This window comes from Aethalodelphis obliquidens, unplaced genomic scaffold (assembly GCF_003676395.1).
Source record: "Aethalodelphis obliquidens isolate GAN/ISIS:26980383/991018 unplaced genomic scaffold, ASM367639v1 scaffold59, whole genome shotgun sequence".
NCBI lineage: Eukaryota > Metazoa > Chordata > Mammalia > Artiodactyla > Delphinidae > Aethalodelphis > Aethalodelphis obliquidens.
The window spans coordinates 3,327,225-3,352,543 of NW_020838003.1; the positions used below are offsets into that span (position 1 = coordinate 3,327,225).

Below are 25,319 nucleotides of genomic sequence, written 5' to 3' on the forward strand. Positions count from 1 at the left end.
CACGTCTGTACACCCCACGAACCCAAAGAAGAGTAACTTTATTTCGAGTTCCCAGTTTCCCTGGGAATGACTCCAATTGGCCCAATTTCATCAAGTGCCCGCCTTAGACCAACCAAACGCAGCTGGAGGTGGGAGCTGAGGTTAAAAAATATGGCCAGGCTGTTGGGCAGACAATCTCATAGGTGTCTACCACACCTCCAAATTCTTTAGTTTCGAAGGAAAACACGTGGTCAGAGTAGACTATTTCAAACGTATTAATGATAGTTGCTATAATATATAAGGTTTTTTAAGGCAATAATGTTCAAATTTATTTCTATTAATAATTCATGGTAACAATAGAAAATTCCTAAGTGAACACATTTGCTTTGTTTTAAAAATAAATTTATTTTATTACATGATAATACTGACAGTTTACATAAACAAGGTCATTTAACATAGGCAAAACAATTACAAAATACATTTTGAAAAGATACGAAAATCTCTGAAGTACTTTCTTGGTAGTTCGATCTACCAAATTTCAAGAGACACCATTAATATTGTAGCATCAAAAGAAAATTCCCAAGCTTGAATTGTCTTGAGAGAATCCACTGGTCAACCAACCTCTGTTTGTTTCAAGCACTCTTACTATCAGTGAAGACTGAGAAAGAGAAAGAGCGTGACGGAGCTCAGAGGAGGCTTTTGAAAATAAAGTGTATACGACATGGATTGGTTGAAACTGATCCTATTTCAAGAGTGGTCACTCTCAGGAGAAAAAATGGATTTAGAAAATGATCAGTTGTCTCAGTTAGCTCTCATGGATATTTGAGCTATTTCTGTGTTCTACGTAAGCACAGCCTCAGTCTCACTTGAAACGTGACACGTGATAAAAGGTAATAGACAACTTCACCTTTTCTCTGAATTCTCTGATTCACTTTGGGTGTGGAGCCTACACTGCAAAGTAAAATTTACAAAGATTCTGGAAAAGCTGCTTTTCTGACAGGCACAACAGCCAAAGTGTAGCCATTTGAGGACATCTCATCATTTTTTATAAAAATGTAGGAAATTCCATATTCTATGGAATATTGGCTCAATGTGCATTCTGCTGTTTCAGGTTTAAAAAGAATCTTTATTAACCGTAATCTGGAGTTGAAGGAGCATTTGGCAAGATGATCCCAAGTAATAGATGACTATGGTCATAATTTGATGGCACCAAAATTCACCTGAGAGCAATCACGGGTACTGTTTGCTTGGAAGAACAAATGAGGGTATGGTCACAGCCAGTGTCTGCTTGGGCTCTGCTGTACTGTCACTGACCATTTACCCCGGGATACATAGCCTCTTCCAGTGCTATTATCTATCCTTTAGCAAGCATAGACACTTACCTGGGGCTTAAAGACTTCAGGCATTTACTTCCCATCTCTGCTCATTACCCTAGCTATGGGGCAAATCTGTTTGCTTTAGAAATGTAAGAATGTGTGCATATCACTGAGAATTTATAAAGGAGCAAAGAAGCATAATGAAAGTCAAGACTACGGAAAGCATGATGGTAACAATAACATATATCCAGGACTCTGCATTCTGAGTTTCTGCAGGAAAATGCACCAGTGTCTCAGAGTCATGGCAAAACACAGTTTAGGGTGAAGTCTTGGGTTATATTGTGAGTTAGGTTGCAACAACTCCAATGAAAAAACAATGATGGTTAAGAGCACAAACTTTGAACTTGGGTAAATCTTGGTTCCAGTTTCAGCTCTACCTATTCCTAACTCTGTAAAACTGGGTTAGATTATTTAACTTCTTAGGGCTTGTTTCTATACATGAGAAATGAGGATCATAGATCCTTAAAAGAATTAAGGAAACAATGTATTTCAAACTCTTAGCACATAGTAAGTTTGGGATAAATAGTAGCTTTATTATTAATTCAATTCCTCGGATCTAAACTCCTTCCTACTCTTCTTTTTTGTTTGACTAGTAATCCCGGTGACAAAACTTAAGTGGAAGTTTATTAAAATTTCCCTTCTTAACTGGGTGCTTTTCCCAAATACTATATAATAATAAAATTACTTATTATTATTATTATAAAAACAACAGTAAACAACACAAATTAACATTACAAACAAAAAGTAAATACATTATTTAAAATTCATTTCGCTAGCTGTTTTCCTGAGACACAGTCTGTCCATTTTCAAATGAGTAAGGTATTTTGTAGTTTGCCACCAGCCTGGAGGTACCTTCATAGACTGCAGGAAAAAGGAAAAAAAGAGCAAGCCATTGAAAAGAAATGTACTATGTAATTACAAAAAATATCTAGAGCCAGCATTTTTGTTTTCAATTCATTCGTGTCATTCTGGTAATAAGTTAGGAGAATATTATAATTTCTTGGTAAGCATTTACTATACCCTATTACTCTGCTGGGCGTTCCTGGGAAAGGAGATTCTTTGCACTGTGGGGCGAGCTATAGAAAGTCATCTTTCTCGCTTGCTGGATGGGAACAAGAAAGTATGTGGCCTTGATTGCTACCGGCCTCTTCTATGACCTAAGAGGAGTTAGCCAAAGATGAAGCCAACTCTTCAACTGGTGAACAGAAGGACAGAAATAATTGTTCTCTGCATGGGAACTCTGGTACAAGCAAGTGTGAATGCTACCTTCCCTCTGGACTGCCAGTGCGTGTGAGCCAATACACTTCCTTTATTTTAAACCAGTTTGGTTGTGCTTGATGCCCTACAGACAAAACTACCCCGTCTGACTGAGCTAGTTATGCTCCGTCTGCCCCCTTGAGTCTTCCTCTGTGCTGCTGCTCCGCGCTCCGGGGTGGGGCTGACCTACAGATTGCATCACAAGGGCTCCCTTTTCCTCTGGATTCTCATTGAGTTTGGCTAGTGGGAGGCACCTGCCAAAGATCTGAAGGCAAGAGGAGAGAAGGTTTGGGGGCATTTTTCTCCACTTCCTGCCTCCTTCATTGTTTAGGTGCCGGCTGTGGCTATTTCCATCCACAGCTACAGCTCCTGCCTGGTGGGGTCTTCCAGCACAGCCAGATTCTCAAGGCCAAGGTACCTCTTCCCCAGCATTACAGCCTCCTGCAATTGCTAGACTCTGGGAGCCTCAACGTTCCTATGGGTACCCTCACCCCTGCACTCCCAGCCCCTTCATCGAAATGTCTTTTTTTGGATCATCCGAGAGGATTTGTGATTCCTGCTGAAATCCCAAATGATAGAATATTTAAAAGAGCTTAGAACAGTGCTTGGCATGTGGTAAATGCTCAATAAATGCAGTCATTAAAATATTGCTTTTGTTATTTCCTTTCAGTGTGAGATGTCTAAACTAAAATTCTTCTCTCTTGTGATATATTGGAAAAATATATCAAGTATCTTATAATATTTTATAAGAATATAAAATAACGACCACAGCCATGCAGAACTAGAAAGCAGACTGATCTCAGTACATTAGAAAAAGTATATAAAAGTCCACATTCTATCTCTGTGGTAGAGTGACATCCAAAAGGAAGATATGAGAAAGTCTTTTATTTGGCTTCAGATTCTATGAAAAAAAAAAAGTCAATTTATTTTTAGATGTTTTTAAACATAATCAAATCCCAAACAATGATTTACTTGATGCAGTTAAGCCCTACTTCACCAGGTAAATGTCACGTGTTCCCCATCTACCAAGTTTATCACACTTACCATTAAGCAATACTAGTCTCTTGAATGTCATCATTTATAGGAGTTATATCTTTACCTAGAGTTTCCATTTCTTCTTCCTTCTTTATTCTTTCTCGATGTTTCCGAAGAGGACTTGGAAAACAAAGTGTTAGAAATTAGTGTGGTCCTATTAGTTAATGCAATCACAAAATTAATCAAGAGAGCCCATGATCTTATTTCTAGACTGTTAAAAATGTATAGGTTCCTTTTTTAAAAAAATAAAATTTAGGTTCTCGCTTTATCCATCCCTTTCTCTAGGCTCACATGATAGCTACAATAGCATCAGTGTGGATAGGGTGTAGTTATAGATACATAGGAAAAATATGGTACCTAACTGTTGATAGATCTTGGTGAGCACAAGAAACGTTTTCAGGCCAAGCCATTTTACAAAATAGACTGATAAGTATTGTTTAATGTGTAAATAAGAAATAGTACAAAATGGAAACAGACAAAAGAAAACCAAGAGAGTGAGGGTAGCCTCTGGATATGTTAATTAAGTTTCTAGATATACTAATTAAGAAGTGTGTTAGATATTCTGGGCTGCAGTCCAGTTTTCTTAAAGTAAAATTAATGTAATAAAATAGGGCATTTCCCAGCTCTGCCCCAAACTTGGCCTTATAAAAAGTCCTTTTTGCCATCAAGTAGGTAAAATCTTGAAAAATACCTTCCAATTTTATACCTAGGAGGAATCCTACAGATTATTTGGTTTAATCCTCTGTCTTACAGAAAATAAAATCAGAGTTTAAAGAGGTTAAGAAACTTGTCCAAGGTCTCAAAGATGTCTAATGACGGAGCTGGGACAAAAATCACTCTGGACTGCCGATAGCTGTGCTAATGCCTTTCTACCCAGAATGCTGCAAAGAAAGGAATCATGCAACACCCTCCTCTAGTAAATACCACAGCCCGAGGGTAAATGTAACAATTTAGGAGGCTTCTCAGGACAAGAAGGTAGCATTTTAGAAAATGCCTTTTTAGCATGCTATGTGGGAGTCCTGGCCTGATAAAAAATTTGATGAGTTTCCAAAACTAACTTAAGAATTATACCAAGCCATTCTGTCTCAGAGAAAAAACAAGGTTTTTCTTAATTACCAACGATGAGGTAAATAATGAAAAGTAAAGACAGGAGGAACAGTGCAGTCATCTTTCATAAATAAAATTCATTATTTTAATGGGACCAAGAAAAAAATATTGTTGTTTGTTTCCATCTTTCAAAGTTGTTGTGTCATGGTACAGTTTAAGAAAATAAAAGTATTGTTTGGCCTATTAATAAACCCACATAGAATATGATGGACTTTAGGACTAAATAATTGACTTACACTGGGATATAACTGATCTATAGCATTGTATTCATTTCAGGTATGACTTGATATTTGTTTATATTACAAAACGATCACCACAGTAAGTTTAGTTAACATCCATCACCACGCATAGTTACAAAAGTTTCCTTTCTTGTGATGAGAATTTGAAGATCTCTCTCTAAGCAACTCTCAAATATACAATACTGTATTATTAACTATACTCACCATTAGTACATTACATCCCCATGACCTATTTATCTTACAACGAGGAGTCTGTATATTTAGGTCCCCTTCATTCATTTTGCCCACCTCCTTTTTTTTTTAATTAGGAGATTTATATAAATTTTATTTTAAATTACAATAATTATGCTCAGGAAATGACAACAAGTATATGTCCTGTGTTTATTATAAATGCTTCTAAATAAATGATGGCAAACTGTGAAAAGTGATTTAAATCAAAGCAGAAAGGAGAGAGAAAAGGTAGGAAGGAGGGAAGGAAGGAAAGAAGATAGGAAAGATAAAGGTTTTCCGATTCCCTTAAAATTAAATTTAAAAGAACTTACTGACAGCATGTGCAGATGCCGACCACCAAAATGATAAAAATTACCATAACTGCTATCAAACAGATCACCAAAATCTGCCCTCTATCTCCTCTTAGGTAAAACAAGTCAACTCTCTCGCATCTCGCCCCAGCGTAGCCTTCATCACAGCTATAAAAGTGAAACAAGAAGAGGGCAACAAGGTCAAAAGTGAAAGACTTTTAAGAATCTTTACTGTTTCTTTTTTGAAGAAACTAACACTGTATTCATTACTTGGAATTAATAAAGGGTGTAGTTCCTTAAAAAATGTTAAGTTGTAAAACCACGGTGTTCATGAGAAATTTCATTCTTTGCTGAAAACCTGTCATCCCTTGAACATCATTAATAATACGCCTAATGTCAATAAACAGGGATGATAACAATTTACTAAAATCTGTCTTGAAAGGAAGGGGGTGATAAAATTCCCTACACAGCACTCCCAAGTGTTTAAATACCCCCAGAACAGGGAATTCAAAAAGCCCCAGGATTTCCCATTTCATCATAGGACAATACAAAGCGTTTCAGTGTGCCCAAATTCTCCTATTATAAATTATTTTTAAAGTATATGGTCTTATATGATCAAACATGGAACACATAGAAAGCTCCATAAATGTTATTCTACAGGATTTCTCTCCCCCCAACCCCTAGCCCCCTGGCCTCTCTTTTTAACTTCCATGCATCCGTTCTGGTTCTACTGTGTTCAGGAGTAACAGCTAGGTAACTCTTCCCTTCACCACCTTCCCAACTGCATCCCCTCAAAATACAATAGGTCTCATCCTCTCCAGTTGCTTTATCTGACCCTCTGAGGCCACATATTCAGAACTGTACACCATGCCCTCCACTCTCCTCTAAATGCCCCTTTTTCCTATGGCCCAAGTAAAGTGCCGTGACCAGAAATCAACAGACTCTCCAAATGGCACTATTCCCCCTCTCATTCTTCCAACTCCGTCAACAGTCCTGAATTCACCTCAACTTAGCATATGCCCCACTTCTGAAGGTGCAGATACAGAGCCATTTGACCAAGCCGAGATTTGTCCAAGCAACACTCAACCCCCTACAGCTCAGTGATTTAGGGACCATTCATAGTATTCTCTGAATTGTGTAAGATGCATAAAAGCTGACTAAGAAGTTTGTCTGAGGCTACTTTAAAACCAAAATTATGTGTTGCAACATCAACACCTTTGCACTAACAAATATTCTCCCTTTTTCTTCTCCTCAGACTCATTCGAAACACGAAGAGATACTGGTCATATACATAATTATTGAAATCTCGGAAAGGTGAAGCTCTACTTCTTACAAAGATTCCTGTGCAACCTCATTTTTGGTTGTGTTTGTTTGTTTGTTTCTTTTATGAAAGGATCTATTGCCAGGCCACTCGACAGTTTATGTTTGATAAGAGCTAAGGCAGTTAATTCCCACAAAGCTTTATTTCTCAAGTAAGGAGATCCCTTACTGGCTGGCAATATTGTAGCTGATACAATGCTTAAAAAAAAAAAAAAAGCCTCGCTCAGTCACAACCATCAATTGAAAGGTGAGGCTCAAGGCAAGCAAAGGAGAAAAAACACCTAATGCCATCTATTGCAAAATGACCCCAGGATGTATGAGGGAAAATTGCTTCCTGCAAGATAGCTAGGCTGTTCATTGCAAGGTCAAAATAACAGGAAGAGAGCTTAGAAATATCTTGAAATATCAAAAATCTTTTGCACATAGGACTGGAACTGGGGGGAAAAATCACTTTTAATTGCATGTGTGGGAGGGAGGTCTTTAGAGTTCTGTTTTTTTTTTTAAGGTTATAATTAAAATCTACAAATAGAGTCTCTTCCAATTAGCAGAAACGTTTCTCTAACAAATTTACTAAATACAGCATTTTTAAACAAATAACTGTGCCCATAAAGTACATAGCAATTACTTGCTGCTTTTAGAATGTTTTTCTAATTATAAGTTCTGGGTTCAGTTGCTCACCCATGCTTTAAATGAATTTCTCAGTAAGCAGTCCTTCCTGTAAGTTATAACCCAATGAAGCCATGTAGCTGGTCAGACTCTTACACAGCCAGTTACAGTGGCTCTCACATTGTTTCACTGCTCATCAAATTAATAACATATCAGCTGATGGTCATTTCAATGGGAGAGGAAGAGGCAAAGGGTGAAAGATGCTAGTAGATGTTTAATAAATGCTGAGCAATGAATAAGTGAGTTTTTATTTAATAAACATCTTACAAATTAAAATTAAAAATAACATTTAAAGATGCTATGACCCTTGAGGACTCTGAAAAATCAGGATTTGGGATCGCTATTCAGAAATAATCACCAGACACTGTTCTAATAGATGTATAAGTATTAACTTAATTGATCCTTATAACGACCTTTGAAGTAGGTGCTATTATGAACCCCCTTTGACAGGTGGAGAAACGGAAGTAAAGAGAAAATAAGTGAGTGGGGTTGGATTCAAATACAGGAAGTCTGGCTCCCCAGTACATGCACCCACCCACATGTAACACTACCTAAATGAATTGTGCCATGTAAGTAAATCAAAGTTATGTACCTGGAAACAAACCATCTCCATTCCACAAAAATACTGAGAAGACTAAGAAGGCACTTGAGTTATTTGAAACACACTTTGGTTTTTTATGTAAAGACAGGAGTCCACAAACTCCTATGATCCCAAGCAAAAGGAGATAGTTATGGTTTCCCAAGATAGCGTAATCACCAATTACAAGACCCCTTTGCTTGATCTGTGCCACACCAAGTCACCTAAAAGGTCAGGCCGAAGATGTATACTTCCCATTCACTTGAATGGTACAATTTATGGGACATTTACTCTGTGCTGGGTATCACAATAAGTACTTTTGCCTGATGTATTATTTTGCTTAATTTTCAACACTTGAAAGGAAGATGTTATCTTCTTTTATAGATGATAAAACACTCAGGGGCTTCCCTGGTGGCGCAGTGGTTAAGAATCCGCCTGCCAATGCAGGGGACACGGGTTCGAGCCCTGGTCTGGGAAGATCCTACATACCGTGGACCAACTAAGCCCGTGCGCAACAACTACAGAGCCTGCACTCTAGAGCCTGCATGCCACAACTACTGACCCCTCCTGCCACAAGCACTGAAGCCCATGCGCCTAGAGCCCGTGCTCGGCAACAAGAGAAGCCACCGCAATGAGAAGCCCGCACACCGCAACGAAGAGTAGCCCCTGCTCGCAGCAACTAGAGAAAGCCCGTACGCAGGATCCAAGACCCAATGTGGCCAAAAATAAATGTAAATTAAATAAATAAATTTATTTTTAAAAAAAAAACATTCAGGAAAGGTGACTGACCCATTGTTAATACTGCTTATAACTGGCGGAAACAAAATCTTGACTTAGGTCTGTCTTACTCCAAAACCTGAGTCCTGATTCGCGTGTTCTTCCTCCTCCCCTTGATTTTTGTGTCATTCCACCACTAAGAAGGTGCTCCTGGTTCAGGTGAAGGTCTTGGATTTGACATCTAGCACAGCACTAGATGAACCATGACAGAGGGACTTGTTCGTTTATTCGTCAGACATTTCTTGCACACCTAGTAAATTCTAGGCACTGTGCTTGGCACTGGAATATGAAAATGAATAAGCCATCCTCCCTGGCGTCTAGGAGCCCACAGCCACAGAAGGGATGTCCAGAGAAATCAACAGTGATGCTCCAGGGGAAAAAAGCTTTCACAGAAGTGTGACTGAATCACAGAGGAAGGACATCGAACTCAAATCAACGCAGGGGTCCAGGAGGAGCTGATGTTTGAGTTGTATCTTAAAGTGTCAGTAAGAATAAACTTTCAGACTATGAGAAGAGCTTGTCTAATAAGCCATGCAAAGGAATGTAGGATTATGGAAGAACATTGGGGAATGTGGTGAGAGACATAGCTAGAAAGTCAAGCCAGCATCAGAGAAGCTAGGGAGAAAATGGGTTTTAACCTCTGACTGAGGGGAACAGGCTGTGTATTGATCTCAGGCAGGTAGATTACACCCTGTGGTTTTCATTCTAGAAGGCAGCAATATTAAAGAACAGTACATCTACAGACATAGGGACCAGTTAAAGAAATGTACTGGGTTAAAGGGCATTACTCTTTTAAAAATTCATGATATTCTCCCAAGTCAGTGAGCAATTAAATGAATTTTTCAAAAAAAATCAACTCCTGGACTTCCCTGGTAGTGCAGTGGTTAAGAATCTGCCTGCCAATGCGGGGGACACGGGTTCGAGCCCTGGTCTGGGAAGATACCACATGCCGTGGAGCAGCTAAGCCCTGCACCACAACTACTGGGCCTGGGCTCTACAGCCTTTGAGCCACAACTACTGAGTCTGTGCGCCTAGAGCCCGTGCTCTGCAACAAGAGAAGCCATGACAGTGAGAAGACTGTGCACCACAATGAAGAGTAGCCCCTGCTCGCCACAACTAGACAAAGCCCGCACGTAGCAACAAAGACCCAACGCAGCCAAAGATAAATAAATACATTTATAAAAAAACAAAAATCAGCTCTATCTTTCCCAACACACGCACAAGCACATTTTCCTTATTTCCTAACATTAGTCTTTTTTCTTATTCCCCTCTAAGTATTATCTGTGTATATTGATTTTTTAATTAAATTTAATTATAATCAAACTTTGAAGTCCATGACTCTTCAATGTTCCACTATATCAGGGCTTGGAATCACTGTTCTGAGATACTTGTGAAAAAAAAAAAAAAGAGAATCCTGGGGCAACTACACAGAAGAACATCAGCGCTCTATGACTTTAGGTCAAAAATATACTTAAGAAATCATCTTGCTCCTCTGCGAGGTAGGGTCTCAGACAGCACTTTACAGAGACATCTTTAGAAGAAAATAAATATTTAAGATATGCAAAAAATTTGTTTGTGCCTGAGTAAAATTAAACTTGGACTCAATCTACCAAGAGTTGGAAAGAGAACGTTCCTCCCAGTTCCCTGCGGTACTAAACAGGCTTTGTGAATCTCTAAAAATAGGACTGATCTCCATGCACTTAATTGACACCTGCAAAAGTAGCTTGTAATTTGGCAGAAATTCTTTCATATTTACATTCACCATGAACCACCTAACACACGCCAGAAGACTGTGTTTGCATTCGAGTGCAACAAACCCCTGGGAGTTTATTTGAGCTGAAAAGCATCCTTAACACTGGACAGAAACAGTTTTGCTTGCGCAAGGCAGCAGAAGACACAGCCCTGCCTGGAAGGCGATCTGGACTCTCGCATGCTCATATTTCAGCAGGAAAGTGTGCGTCAGTTTCTCCATAAGTAGCTGTCCAACGGGGGCCCCTAAACAAGTGGCGCAGGGAGGGGAGGGGGTAGGACCAGGGGGAACTGCATCCCAACAGATGGCTGGATTAGCTCAGACTTTCCAGTCCTGTCACCCCCCAAACCGGCACCAGTCTGTACCCCTTTGCTTGTCGGCTCAGCGCTTCACTTACACGCAGGAGGGCGTCTGCTCGGCCACCACGAAGCGACATCTCCCTTTAATGCAGTAATGCTTGTACTGTTTGGGGCAACGAGAGAAGTGGCCTCTTCGCTTTGGTTGTGTGGTCGTAGCTGAAGAATGAGAAATGATTCAATAAATCAACTCACTTTAAATATACGTTTGTAAGTAGAATCATATTCCTAACTCTGCTGCCAGTTTTGCTGTGGAATATATTCCAATGTCTCATTTCTCCTTCTCCCCACACTGGCATGTGTCGGACTTTTGTGACCCGAAACTAGCCCTAGAGATTGGCTAATGGGGATTGTGACAGGAACGTCTCGTATTTTAACTAAGATTTCTGTCCAAACTACCTCTCAGAAACGTTAGTGTTGTTTAAAGCGTAAAGCATAATTGTGGTAAGAGAGAAGCCTCTTCTTTCCATGAAGATTGTCAGAGACATGGGGCTGATGGCATTGAAAAGAGAGGAGGGTTTTTGCCTTTCTTTTTCTTTTTTTAACTTAAACACAGCCCTTAGTGCCAGATGCTGGTCTGTAGCCTTACAGAGAGAGTCATCCCTCGGTATCTGAGGGGGATTGGTTCCAGGACCCCAGGTGACACCAAGATCCGCAGATGCTCAAGTCCCTTGTATTAAATGGCATTTGCAGTCGGTCCTCGGTATCCCCCAGTTGGGATCCGCGGTTGGTTGAATCTGCGGATGCAGAACCCGCAGATTCGGAGGGAGGGCTGTATTTACTCATTTCATACTCAGAAGAGGCTTGTGAGGGAAGCACTGTTCTAACTGCTGTTTATGGATGAGCAAAGCACAACTCAAAGAGGCTAAATCACTTTCCCAGATCATGCAGCTAATATGTGGCAGACCTGGGACTCAAACCCAGGCAGTCCTGTCCCAGAGTCCACGCTTCTGCCTGCTCCACTCTGGTGCTCCGTCAGGCAGGTAGCTGTCATCTGCTCTCAGCCTGCGGCACCCAGAAGTCCTGCTTCTCTGAATGGGAGATTATCCCTCTCATCTGACCCCTGGAGGGTTTCTCTTGCCCTGAAGGAGGAAAACACTGTAAGCTTCATATCCAGGATTTCACTCCTACACTGACTTCCTTGTCTTACCTTTCAGAATCTTAATTGCCTAAGTTTTCAAAGTTAATTTTTCACCAGGGGGTGTAATATGGAGGGATTTCTCCATCGTTTACGTGTAGAAAGTTTCAAGAAACAAGGATTGTCAAGAGAAACAGTAAAGAAATACTAACTAGCTGTTCCATGTGTTGATTCGCAACAGACACCTGCCCACACCCAGAGGAAACTGCTAACTAGCCAGCTCCAGCCCAGGGTCGGCCTTTCCATAGTCATGGTGTGACCAACAGCTTGCAGGATTCAGACACCTGTGGACCCAGAAAGCCTACAGTGGTCACTTCAGAGCGCATTTCACACTAGGCTTGGCATGGCACCTGGCACCCCAATGACGTTACACGATCCCTTTATAAATAGCAGTGACTACTAAACTTCTTAATTAATATTATGAGATGAGTATATATACATACATATACCTATATAAAAAAAGTACCCAGGGTCACCAGAGAGGAGAATTGCAAAGGACTCTGGATGATCTATACACAGCAAATTTCTGTGATGCCAGGTCACAGAGTTTTGGAGGGTGACAGAATGTTGTTGAGGCACTGGTTGACCTGGTTTTGGTTGGTGACTTGATTACCAGCCATGCGGACTGCCTGTACGTGCCAGACATTTGCTCCCACGCATGCCAATCAATGGGACTCTTAGTGAAATTTCTCCCAGAAAGAATTGCAAAGTGTCTCAAAGGCAAAGATCTGTGTACTTTGGCAAATAAATTGGTCAAATGAAGGTCATCTTCCATCCATCAAGTACTTCCTCTTTCCATAGCCCTGTAGTAGGCATTGGAAAACATCAAAGAAATAAGGGATATCCTATCTAACTATCTACATTGGTACAATAGAACAAATTTAAGTCAATAAAAAGCAACAAACCAGTAAAAACAACCATAGTAACCATGGAAACATGGAAACAGTGGAAAAAATACTGGCTTAGGAGGAAGGAAATTAGTGTTTCAGCTCTGCCTTTCATGAGCCCTATGGGTCCAGGCAAGCTAATTAAGCTGTCTGAGCCTCAGTTTCATCATCTGGAAATTGAAGATGATAACATCTACCTTAAAGGGCTGTTGAGAGGCTCAAATAAAAAATACATGTGGAAATTCCTAGCAAAGTACCCGGGACAATAAAGTCCCGGTAAATGAGTTGATTCTAGAATCTTGAAAATCCTGACAATTCTAAGAGAAATCTTGTGCCAGTACAAAGAGGGCTTATCTAATTAAAGAAAATTTCTAGGAAACGTAGACTTTTTTAGGAGGAGGTGAGCAAGCAGTTGAGTTGTGGATAATGTCAAGAGCAAAAGCTCGGGGTTGGGAATATGCCAGCCTTATGCAGGAGGTGGGTGGTAGATTTAATGGATATGGAAGAGGCCTGAAGGAGAGTAGCCAAGGATGGCTGTGAATGGAAGTCAGAGACCACAAATGTCAGTGGGCTGAAGTGTTTACCCTTGAAATACAAGGTGGGAGAGAGCTGAAGAAGGTTCTTATGGATTAAATTACATGAAATACGTAAAACCTAAACTGTGAAGTGTTTTATCAATGTATTAGACAGGAAAGTGCACAACGGATTAAAGTAGGAAGATACCAAAGGGGAAAAGAGGAATCCAAGGCATATCCAAGCCATGCAGACATACAGGATATAGGCCTGGGGCAGGGAAATGGAGGGCAAGGAGATGAATTTAAGAATAGATAATCAATAAGGACCTACTGTATAGCACAGGGAACTCTACTCAATACACTGTAATAACCTGTATGGGAAAAGAATCTGAAAAAGAATAGATATATGTATACCTGAATCACTTTGCTGTACACCTGAAACTAACACAACACTGTAAATCAACTATACTCCCATAAAGAAGCGGTAAGACTTACTGACAGATCTCCTTGCTCCAGAAAGGTCTTTTCTACTTTGCAAAGCACACCTGACTTTAAATATAAGCCATATGGCTCTGTATCCTGAACTTTACTAATTCCTCTGGCTGTCACGCCCCTTTAAACATAGCCAGTCTTTTAATAAACACCATACAGAGCAAGATACCAGAGAGCGCCTTAACCAGCAGCTGCTGGATGCAGTGATTTGATCAGCCTTGGTTCATCCAAGCAACACAAATCCATGCCAGGGAAATGTTTGCCAGGCCCTGTTTTGATTGCTCACAGAGTTCTCTCCTTTGCAAATAAGCATGCCCTTAAATATTCCCAGCATTATTTGGATTAAAAAACCCTTCCATGCCACCAAGCAGAAAATGTCCTAAGATTTCTCTCTGGAACTTTAAAACCTGGAAGAAAACTTAATCACACATACCGAGTCCCCCCCCCCAAAAAAAAACCCAAATGGGATCCTCTCTCTTTCTCATGGTAATGAGAAGGCTTATCAGCATTCCCCCTTTTGAAATGCACCTAAAATTCCAGTTGCTTTCATCTAATATTCATCAAGACCACATTATCTGAAAATTGAACAGCTGTGAAATCTAACATTTTCTGACTATCATGAGACCTGATGACATAGGGCAGGGGATGGCAAAATCTACCCTTCCATTCCAGAGGTGTTTACCAAGAAAAAGGAAAAGTTAATCTTATGACAAAAGAATGATTAGTCCCATGTATTGTGTTTCTCTTTTGAGAAGTAAATGGTATGGTCTTGAAAATGTAACAGCCGTGAAGATTTCCCTGATACTGGGGGTGGTGGAACTTAACTGATCTTTTCCCCTCCCACCTTATTCTTTTCCAACCCACATTCCTCAAACCAGAACGTTCCTCCGGGAGTGAGTTTGTCCCACAAAATTGCTGGAGAAAATTACATGTACCAGAGGACCAGATCGCAACACAATCTTATAAGCAGATGGGCACCACAGGTAACATATCATAAACTCTTCATGAGACACTGTATTTCAGAGATTCTACAACCAATTAAATAAGAAAATACCAGGGCTACTGCAGGTCAGTGATGTCAAAATTTGATTCTAAGAGTTAGTAAAAGGGATCAGGAAAAAGAATAGCTTTCACTGATAGTATGGGCAGATAGATAGGAAGTGGTCACCTTCTTAGGGTCATATGAATAATTAGATGACATGTGATGGATTCCCTTGGGCCAAACTAAAGTGGAGGAATACAGCAGACACCCAAATAACCTCGTTTAAATATGGAATTTTCCTCAATTTGATGGATGCTTTGATTAAACAGTGTGATTCCTTAGTCTTTCTGTACATGGTTCTTATCCTCAAGCCAAAACGGGCTTTGTGATGCCTTTGTGATTAAAACTCTTCACAATTGATACATTAGGTTTACTTTTCGGAAAACCTTCCCTTATTTATTCCAATAATGCTCATGAAAAATCTATTTAATGATTTTGCAAATGATATTAATATCAGCAACTCTTCTGAAATCAACTCTAAAGGTAATATACAATTACTATGACAATGCTTTTTTGGTAAATCTCATTACAATGTTTATAACCTCTTGTATCTCTAAACCTTTAGTTAGATACATAGTTCAATCTCTGTGTAAGAGATTTAAAAAGGGATACTAAATTTTGAGATAGAAGTCCCTCAACTGTTATCAAGGAGAGAGAGGAAGGAAAACAAATACCTATAAATTCATCTTCTCACGCAGATATCTGACCTAAAAAATAGGGGGAACAACCAGTGCACAGAAGAGTTCAAGTGGTCACAGCAGAGTCTGGAGAAACATTTGCTCCTATTCTATGAAGTACAGCCTGAGGCTTTAATGTTCTAAGCATCTTCCCAATAAGGGTTTCTTCATTTTACAACCTTCTTAAGCCAGGAGGGGAGGAAGAAAGTTTTATACTTTTTAAGTTAATTTTCCTTCTTATCTTGCCAACTATCTCTGTGGGACAGGGGAATGTAAATTCATGATGCTCTTGAAAAAGTGCAAAATTGGAAAATGTTTTGTAATTGAGGATTCCCATTTATCTTCCATTCAATGCAGTTTCCTGTAAAACTGTGAATTGGTCTGTTTCTCCAGGAAAAGAAAAATAAATCTCACAGATGTACTTATTACCTTCCTGGTTTACTAGGATATGCTTACACGGGGGGCCAATCAGGTCTGATCAGCATGTCTTTTAACCAGAAGGACTGTGCCAACCATTCCTGAGCTTACAGGAGTAAACCTTCACTTAGAGCTGCCCTTTTCATTCCAGCCCTTTAAAGGAAGAAAAAAGAATCCAGTATTGAGATTTGAGTGTATTTCATGTATCTAAAATTATTCATGGCTAGGAGACAAAGAAGAATCGACAGGGAAAAAATTGTATTTCCTTTTGTTTTTCAAGAGTGCGTGTGGAAAAAAAAAAAAAAGAATGCATGTGATACCTCCTTTGCTCATTCTCCCCTGCTGGTTTGACCTCAGCTCCCCTAACCTCTAAATTCTGCAATGCATTGAGGCTCGATGCTTTCTCATCTCTTTTCCTCTCTCCTCTTAAAGTTTCAGTTCTGTAAGATAAATAATTTCTAGAGATCTACTATACAACATCAGTTGTCATAATTAATAATATTGTGCTGTACACTTAAAATTTTGTTAAAAGGGCGGATCCCATGTTAAATGTTTTTACTACAATAAAAAAATATAAAAATACATTTAGGAGGATGATGAGGAAGATTTTTTTTAACACTGTCAATCATCAGATTATGGAATAATCTCCCAAAGGAAATGTGAAAATGTTGTCATTTAAGACATTTGAAACCAGACTTAAGAAAAGCACACAAACACATAAAGTTGGCTTTGTCCTTCTCACTACATGGGTGACAAGACCTGCACAAGCGTGACCTAACACAGCGATGGACTCCACAGACTGTGGGCACTCTCCGGACCACCCACTAGTGGGAGGGAAAGAAAGATGAAGGTTGGGCTGGAACTGATGACTCACATCAGGATGACTTGCTCAGCGTGTTCCTGGCTCAGTTACAACATTCCCAGGGTGCTAGGAAAGGAGCACTTACACCACGTCACCATACTCCCAGCTCAGAGAAGTTTCCAGGGAATACAAGAGGCTCTTCTCCACTCTGCCCTACTTTTGGAATTGGCCTGTGTTGTGTTTTGTTTTGTTTTAAAATAAGAAACAACTCCTGTAGAACACCAGACTATGCAATTTATAAAGGACAGACAGACCTTAGACCAGGAGTCAGCCAACTATGGCCCCAATGCCGAATCTGGCCCACGGCCTGTTTCTCTAAATAAAGGTTTATTGGAAGACATCCAAGGCCATTCATTTGCATAGGTCTATGGCTGCTTTCATAGTTCAATGGCAGAGCAGAATAGTTGCAACAAAGACCGCGTGACCCACAAAACCTAAATTCTTATTATCTGACTCTTTACTAAGGCTGATCCCTGCCTCAGACTACTAAATGTGAGAATGCTAATTCAGGAATCTTCAAGGTAAAATATGTTTTAAAATTGTTGCCTTCTTCCCTCTTCTAAGTTATAAAATAGAAAAAAATATTTTTTTAATTTGAATAGAATATGCCAGCTTTCTACGAATCTAGTCCAAGACATCACATGCTGGAGACTGAAGCACACACACATCTACAATGCCCCAAATAGTATAATGATGAAGAATGGAAGCACCAGAATGAGAAAGACCTGAGCGTGAATCCCAGATTTGTGATATATCAGCTGTGTGACCTTCGGCACGTTACGTATTCTTTCTAGCTTCACCTTGAAATAAAGTAAAAAATATTATCCAGCTCATAGGGTTCTTGCAAGGAATGAATGAATTACTATATGTAAAGCCCAGAGCCTGGTACATTAACATGTGCTCAAAACTACCTAGTTTTATGATTATTATATTATCAACAACTTAAAATTTAGGGGGGTCAAGTTTCTGAGGTTGAATATAAAGCTGATAAAAACAAATGCATCGCTTGTTATGCATTACCTGGGCAATTTTCTCCACGATCTCCACAGAGAAGGCCATCATTCTCAGGACTCCTGGTTGAATTCCCATCTGCCACGACACAGTGGAGGATCACTAGACCTTCAATTTTAAAACAGAACCAAAACAAACATGAAAACTCGTTCAATGAAAATGTGCTCAATGTGAAAGGTTCTATCAAAGTCATGACGATTTATGAAAATAACAAGGCTTTCCATTTCCAAGTCATTCTCCCGCAGCAAGGGAGGGCTACACAGGCCAGCGTGTCTCATTTTTTAAGCTCAGGGCTCAAGACAGAATTTTCAGGCCAGTAGCACTTACATCTGACAAGCCCTGGCCCCTTAAATGAGGAGACTTGACCATAGTTGTGATGGAGCCTTATCCTACAAGCAGAAGAACAGAGGGAGTTCTCAGCCAGCGGATGAATACACTGATGAATTTCCAGGGAGAAGGGATGATGAACCTGCGTAGCAATGTATTTTCTCCATGCCACACGGACCCAGTGTTTTTCAGGTATAAACTGTTGAGTGTGCTTCTTTCTGGGGAGATGCAAACTAGATATTCAATTCATAGGAATTATTTAAAATTTTCAAATTCCTCCAGCTAAGTACCTCTGTCTCTAACAAGGACAGGCTTCATAGAAAGGCATGGGGAAGAGAGGAACACTGTGTTGAGGTTAGGACAGCTTAGAATACAAAGTGTAGACCTTGCGAGGGTCCTGATTCAAACAAAGCAACAGTAAAAGTCACTTATGAGATAATTAAGGAAATCTGACATTGTCTGGACATTAGAGAATATGAAGAAATTGTTATAGTTTCAAGTGTGATAATGATATTGTGGTTTGGATACAAAAAACAGAGTCCATATCTCTTAGAGATATGTATTTAAATACTTATTAAGGAAATTAATGAATTTCTGATTTGCTTTAAAATAATCCAACCAGGGAAGAGGGCTGTGAGGTAGTGAGGGAAAGGCATAGATGAAACAAGATTGGCCACATATTGGTAACTACTGAAGCCGGGTGGTAGGTATATCAAGGGTCACTCTGCTGTTCTCTCTACTTTTATATATATTTTTAAGTATCTATAATAAGAAGTTGGAGAGGGGAGGGCAGTGGAGGAGAGATAAGACGGCTTGGTAGTTAACTTTTCCTGAGTTCACAACCTGCTTTTTCCACTTGACAGCCAATGCACATTGGGCAAGTTTTATAACCTCTCAGTTTCCTCATCAGCAAAGTGGAGATGATTATTATCTCTTCTTCAGAGCATTGTGAGGATTCATCCAGGTAAGTGTGCAAAGCACTTAATACACTGCTGGCACATAATCGATGTTCAATTAAATTCTCATTATTATGTAACTGGTAGGAACAGAGTAACCTGCCCACGGATTGTATTGACATTTTTACATCTAGCCAAGGTTCTAAACTACACATGTCCTCCGGTACAATTCAGTTCAACCAATATCCACGAGCACCCAGAAACACACAGGTGGATAGGACATGCTGTACCCTCAAACTGCTCCAAAGCTACTAAGGCAGGTAAAGAGCCAACCAAGTAACCAAAACACGAAGTGATAGTATTGTACCGGAGAACAATAGTATCCAGAAAGGTCAAAGGCCAAAAGGTCTTCAAAAAGAGTTTTTCAAAACAGAAATTCTTTTCTATCTCTATTGAATTCGAAAAAAAATTTTTTTTTAAAAAAAGAGGTGGTAACTAGCATTGGAAACAGTGAAGAGAAATAGAAACTCATATCCATTGGGGATGGGTAAATTAGTATTACTTTTCTGGAGGACAATTTAGCACTATGTGTACTAAAAGCTAAAAGCTTAAAATTGTACATGCACTTAAATCCAGTAATTTCATTTCTAGTAAGTTTTCCTAAGGAAATAATTTAACATACATAAAAAGATTTCGCTACAAAATTTCTCCACGTGACATGGGTTATAAAAAATTAGAAATTACCTAAATATCTAACAATAGAGAATTGATTAAATATAGGGAATACTCCCATGCAATAAAATGCTATTCCGCCATAGAAAATGATTTTCAAACATTTCAAAATATTCCTCAGTAAGAGAAGCAGGCTACAGAAAAGTGATGTAGTGGGATCTGAGTGTTTGCATCTGTTTGTGATAAGTATAAAAATATCCATACAGATAAATAGTCCAAAAAGTTGGGTATGTAAGTAGGTAGAGAGTTGCCCACAATGGTTAGAAGAAGACTTTTTCCTTAATTTTCTTTATTTGCACTTTCTTATTTTTCTATCTGAATATTCTGTTGATTGCAACAAGAAAAAAGGAATAGCTCAAAATTTTAAAAAAACAACAACAAAAATTTGGCAACCAAATTTCCAGATTTTTCCTATCTTTTATGCCAATACCTGGCTCCCTCCTTTCACACTTAGAAGAAACCAGAAACAATCATTTATGACTTCTCAAGCACAGGAATTGTATATTAATCAGTTTGGTAATCCTGGAATCTAACACAGAATACAATGGATATTCAACAAATGTTGAAAGATTGACCAATCTTAGGTCAACCTATAAACAAACAAACAAACTAAACAATCAATTTCTAGTGGAAAATTTTAACCGTCTTCTTTTTTACTATAAAAACAGATTTAAATCATTTTTAAAATCCCATACATGGGCTTTCTTCATGGGCAGATTCAAGAGGCTTTCATTCTGCAGTTGATCTGTTCTGATGATGGAAATTGAAAAATAAACTAAATCTCATAGAGATTCAACATCTGCAAACTGAAGATGACAATATCTCTGCCTCAGGGCTATTGTAAAACCTAAGTTGAGTAACATAAGAAAAGGCACACACAGGGCTTGGCACATAGTATACAATTTTTACCCTTCTTCTGCTCCTTCCCACTATCACTTATGATTTAACACATCATTCTTTATTTCCACATAACAGAGCAAGTCCTGATTCCATCGAAACCCTGCCTGGCCCTCCAAACATTCTGGCAGGCTGAGCCCAGGCTCTCTTCTGCTAAGGCTCACTCCACATGCTGGCATCAGCTGGCAAAGGAATTCCACTGGGTAGAGCCCCTGTGGAGGACCCCTTGCGGTAGAGACATTCTCAGGCCAACCGGACGCCAAGCTCAAGGCTCTGGGACAGGGTCCACAGTCCCTCCTACTCCCACTAATAATCTTCATCAGCTGGTGCTTATGAACCAAATCGAGCTTGAGCCTGAAGAACCATTTACTTTGTCTGCATAGTTTTAAAAAATGGAATCATGACAGTTCATATCAAGCCTAGATTTTCCTGTTTCTATTTGAAAAGCAGAAGGTCTGGCAACACAGATCTGAAACACCTTCATGGCAACAGCTGGCTAGAGCCTAGTAGCACGTGACCACTTTAAATGCCACAGACCCCATCGGGCTTGCTGCGTTCATTTATTTTAACTGTGTAGACCCTGACAGGCATTTGAGTGAGTGATCTGTATGGAGCGACTCAGAAATCAGAGAAATGCTCACAAAACCATCCACCCAATATTGAAGGCTGCTTCAAAGACAAAGGCCACTCCTGTTCCATCCATAACTCAACAGATATTTATTAAACATTTTGTGTTTGGCACTGGTGCACAGCACTGAAGGTTCAAAGATAACATATTATCACTAACCTCAAGGAGCTCACATTTTGACAAGGAAGATAGACACACAGATCTATAAGGTATAGTGTGATGAGTACGAAAGAGGTAATACAGGAATAACACAGAGCAGAGAATCAACTCTGCCTGGCAGCAAAGACTCACTGAGAAGGCGGGAATTATGGTGAGTTTTTAATGAGTAATAAATGATTTTTTAAAACATCAATTAATAACTTCTAGAAAATGAAAATTGTGTAAGCAAGTAATTATGTTATAATGTACTATGACATAATTATAGTACATTATTTGTTTCAGCAGTGGACAATATTTATAGGGTAATAATAATGTAAATACTGATAATTTAACAAAATTTGTCATAAAATCAGGACCAGTAATTAGCCAACACAGACCATGTGGGGAAAGTGGTTGTGATTAATCATAATCTGTGCTGTGCTAGTTCTTAAGTGTTTTGAGTATCACCCCTATAGTAACTATACTAGAATTAGAAGAGAATCTCAATAGGTAAAAGTCTAAACTTGACAAGTCAAGAAATAGCATTATAAGCATACTGTTTAGCAATACAGAGATAAACACAGAAGAGGCACCTGAAGGAGTCAAAAGTGGTTGATTCTAGGGTGGTGAAGAGGCAGGAAGGCAGGTACAAAGATCTGCTATTCATCATTATAAACTTCTTAGTACTATTTGATTTTTTAAAATTTGTGTATATTTATTACTTTATTAAAAACAGAATTAATTTTTAAGAAAAGGATAAATAAAATTGTAATGAACCAGGGCATTCTAAATAAAAGGCACAACTTATAAAAAGACATGGCATGAATAACTTGTCTAGTTCGCTTGGAGGGTGATTGGGGCTTGTGATGGAAGAGGAGACTGGAGGGCTGGTAGGTCACAAATGGCCTAAGAGCCATGTTAGTTACTTTGAGTTCTGTTATGTCGCTAAAATGGGGTCATTGAAAAGTTTTAAGTGAGAAGCAACATGACCATCTTCTTTTCTTTCAGTTTGTAAAGTTTGCTTTAATACAAATACAGGTGATTTCAGACACACCTAAATGAGGCGCTAGCACACAAATCTGTATGGAGAAGAAGAAATGAATGCGAGAGAAATTCACAAAGTGAAATACAAAAAAAAGACTTGGTGACTAATGGGCTAGAGTGGGAGATAAGGAAAAGGGAGTCTAGGATGACTCCGGAGTTTGTAACTAGAGTGAATGTCTGGATTGTGGTACCAATCACAAATATAAGGTATACGAGAAGACAAACAGGTTGAGGATTACTGTAGACTGAATTTCTTGTTGAAACCTAATCCCTAATGGGATGTGACGGGCCTTTGGGAGGTGATTAGGTTGTGAGGGTGGGATCAGAACCCTTGTAAAAGACACCTCACAGAGCTCCCTTGCCCCTTCTGCCATGTGAGGACACAGCAGAAGGATGGCTGTCTATGAACCAGGAAGCAGGCTCTCACCAGACATTGAATCTACTAGACCCTTCATCTGGAACTTATCAGCCTCCAGCACTGTGAAAAATAAATGTTTGTTGTTTACCAGCCAATGTTGTTACAAGTCTATGTTATTTTATTAAAGCAGCCCAAACTGACTAAGACAGGCATGGAAAAAAAAATCAGTTTCAGACACTCTGAATTTGAGATGACTGTGTCTCATTTAGAGACAGTAAATGGATATTAGATCTGGAGCTGTGGAGTGAAGTCATAGCTACGAGTTCTACATTTAGGAGTTATGAGAAATAAACTGGTACTTAACGCCACACATATTGATCTGTTAGAAAGAGCCATGTGAAAAGAGAAAGCTGATTATGGATAGAGTACTGAAAAAACTCAATATAATAGAGGGGCAGAAAGAGAAGAGTCCTCAAGGGATCAAGAAGAGCCACAGGGCTTCCCTGGTGGCGCAGTGGTTGAGAGTCCCCCTGCCGATGCAGTGGACACGGGTTCGTGCCCCGGTCCGGGAAGATCCCACATGCCGCGGAGCGTCTGGGCCTGTGAGCCGTGGCCGCTGAGCCTGCGAGTCCGGAGCCTTGTGCTCCGCAAAGGGAGAGGCCACAACAGTGAGAGGCCCGCATACCACAAAAAAAAAAAAAAAAAAGAGCCACAGAACTAAGAAGAGAGGTTTTCTAGAAGCATTTGGTCAACTGTATAAAAACTGATGGAGAATTAAAGATAAGAACTGAAATACATGCAGTAGATTTGACAACCAAAAAGCACTAGCAGTTTCTTGCTAAAGAAATAGTAACGGTATGAAAGCTGTGCAAATAATTGGAGATTACTCTTCACAGATGTTGAACTGAGAAAGGGAGGGGGGTTAAGATTAGTCAATATGTACAGAAAAAAAGAGAGTTATTTTGCTTTTGTTTTATTATGAAAGATCATTGACAGGAAGATGCCAAAGGTACAGGAGAGAGGCAAAGGATGAATTAATGACAGAGCAGAGAGGTTGGACAGTTTAGCCCAAAAGGCAGGGCCACTTCTGCAAGTGCGATGTAGTTCTTTGCAGTCAAAGTTAGTAATTCTGGCAAGTATAACTCTATTTTGAGTGAATGGAAAGTCTTTGGAAAATAAGAGCTTAAATGTATTTTACATTCAATACATCTGACCTCATTGCTCAAGGAAATCCAAGTTCTGGTTAAAATGAGTGGGAAACATCTAACGTGTTTCTCAACTTCCGCATTACTGGCATTTGGACTGGATAAGTCTTTGCTGTGGGATGCTGTGCATTGTACTATGACTAGCAGTATCCCTGGCTTTTACCCACAAAATGCCAGTAGCATCCCCCTCCCTTCCTCCACCTACCACTGAGATGTTACAATCAAAACTGTCCCCAGACCTTGCCAAGTGCTTCCTTGGGGGAGAAATTACATTGGTTGAGAACCATTGCAATTCTCTCCAAACTTAGATATGGAAAACATAAGATCTTCATTTAAAAGAGTCACAAATTATATTAAATTTCAGAATTAGTAAGAACCTTAGAGGTATTCAAATCTCCTACCAACCCTCAGCTCCCCTAAAAACATCCCCTGGGAGAGTTCACCTTTAAAATTTCAGCACAGAGACTTCACTCCCTTCTAAGGCATCACATTTCAATGAGACCATTCATCCATTCTTTCACTCACAATCATTCATTCATTCAAAAAAAATTAAGCACCTATTTCTAAAGCTCTATAAATGCTTCTTTATGTTGAACTGGTTTTTGCCTTCCCATAGTTTTACTCTGCTCATTGGAATCACCTAGAATAAGTCTAATCTCTCTTTCTCGTGACTGATCCTCGTATATTTGAAGCCAGAGATCAAGTCTTCCTGAAAGGATTTCTCCTCCTCAGGCTAAACATCCTGGTTCCTCCAACCGTATTTTACCTGACATCATCAAGACCTCTCATAAGCCTTGACATCCTCCTTAAAAACAAGGTTAAAATACAGGGCCATTTTACATGGTTTGGCAAAGACAGAATAGAGTGGGGCTCTCACCTCTCACATTGCGGGCACCATATTCCTGATACTGCAGCTGCATAGCATATCAGCCCTTTTTAACTATTCCATTAAATACAGGGGTTTTATTCTGCTTAGAATAAATAGAAGCTCTTAAACCACTTATACTGTCGGAAAGCAGTGTATTCGTGGCTTTTTTGTTCTTTTTGGTTTTGCTCTGTTTTGTTTCATTTTAATCTGAGAAACGATTTTGTA

At 39.5% G+C, this 25,319-nt stretch overlaps 1 protein-coding gene across 1 annotated transcript in view; it reads right to left on the reverse strand.

The window, feature by feature from the left end:
- Nucleotides 1–2,105: 2,105 nt before the first annotated feature.
- The window catches only part of BTC (betacellulin), a 39,525-nt gene continuing 16,311 nt past the window's right edge, over nt 2,106–25,319 (reverse strand). Inside the window, exons 2-6 of the mRNA XM_027087613.1 lie at nt 18,011–18,109; nt 11,002–11,119; nt 5,536–5,682; nt 3,657–3,767; nt 2,106–2,216 (exon numbers count right to left, since the gene is read on the reverse strand). Of these exons, the coding sequence (XP_026943414.1) occupies nt 3,659–3,767; nt 5,536–5,682; nt 11,002–11,119; nt 18,011–18,109 (473 nt within the window). The 3' untranslated portion in view covers nt 2,106–2,216; nt 3,657–3,658. The remainder of the gene's footprint in view (nt 2,217–3,656; nt 3,768–5,535; nt 5,683–11,001; nt 11,120–18,010; nt 18,110–25,319) is intronic.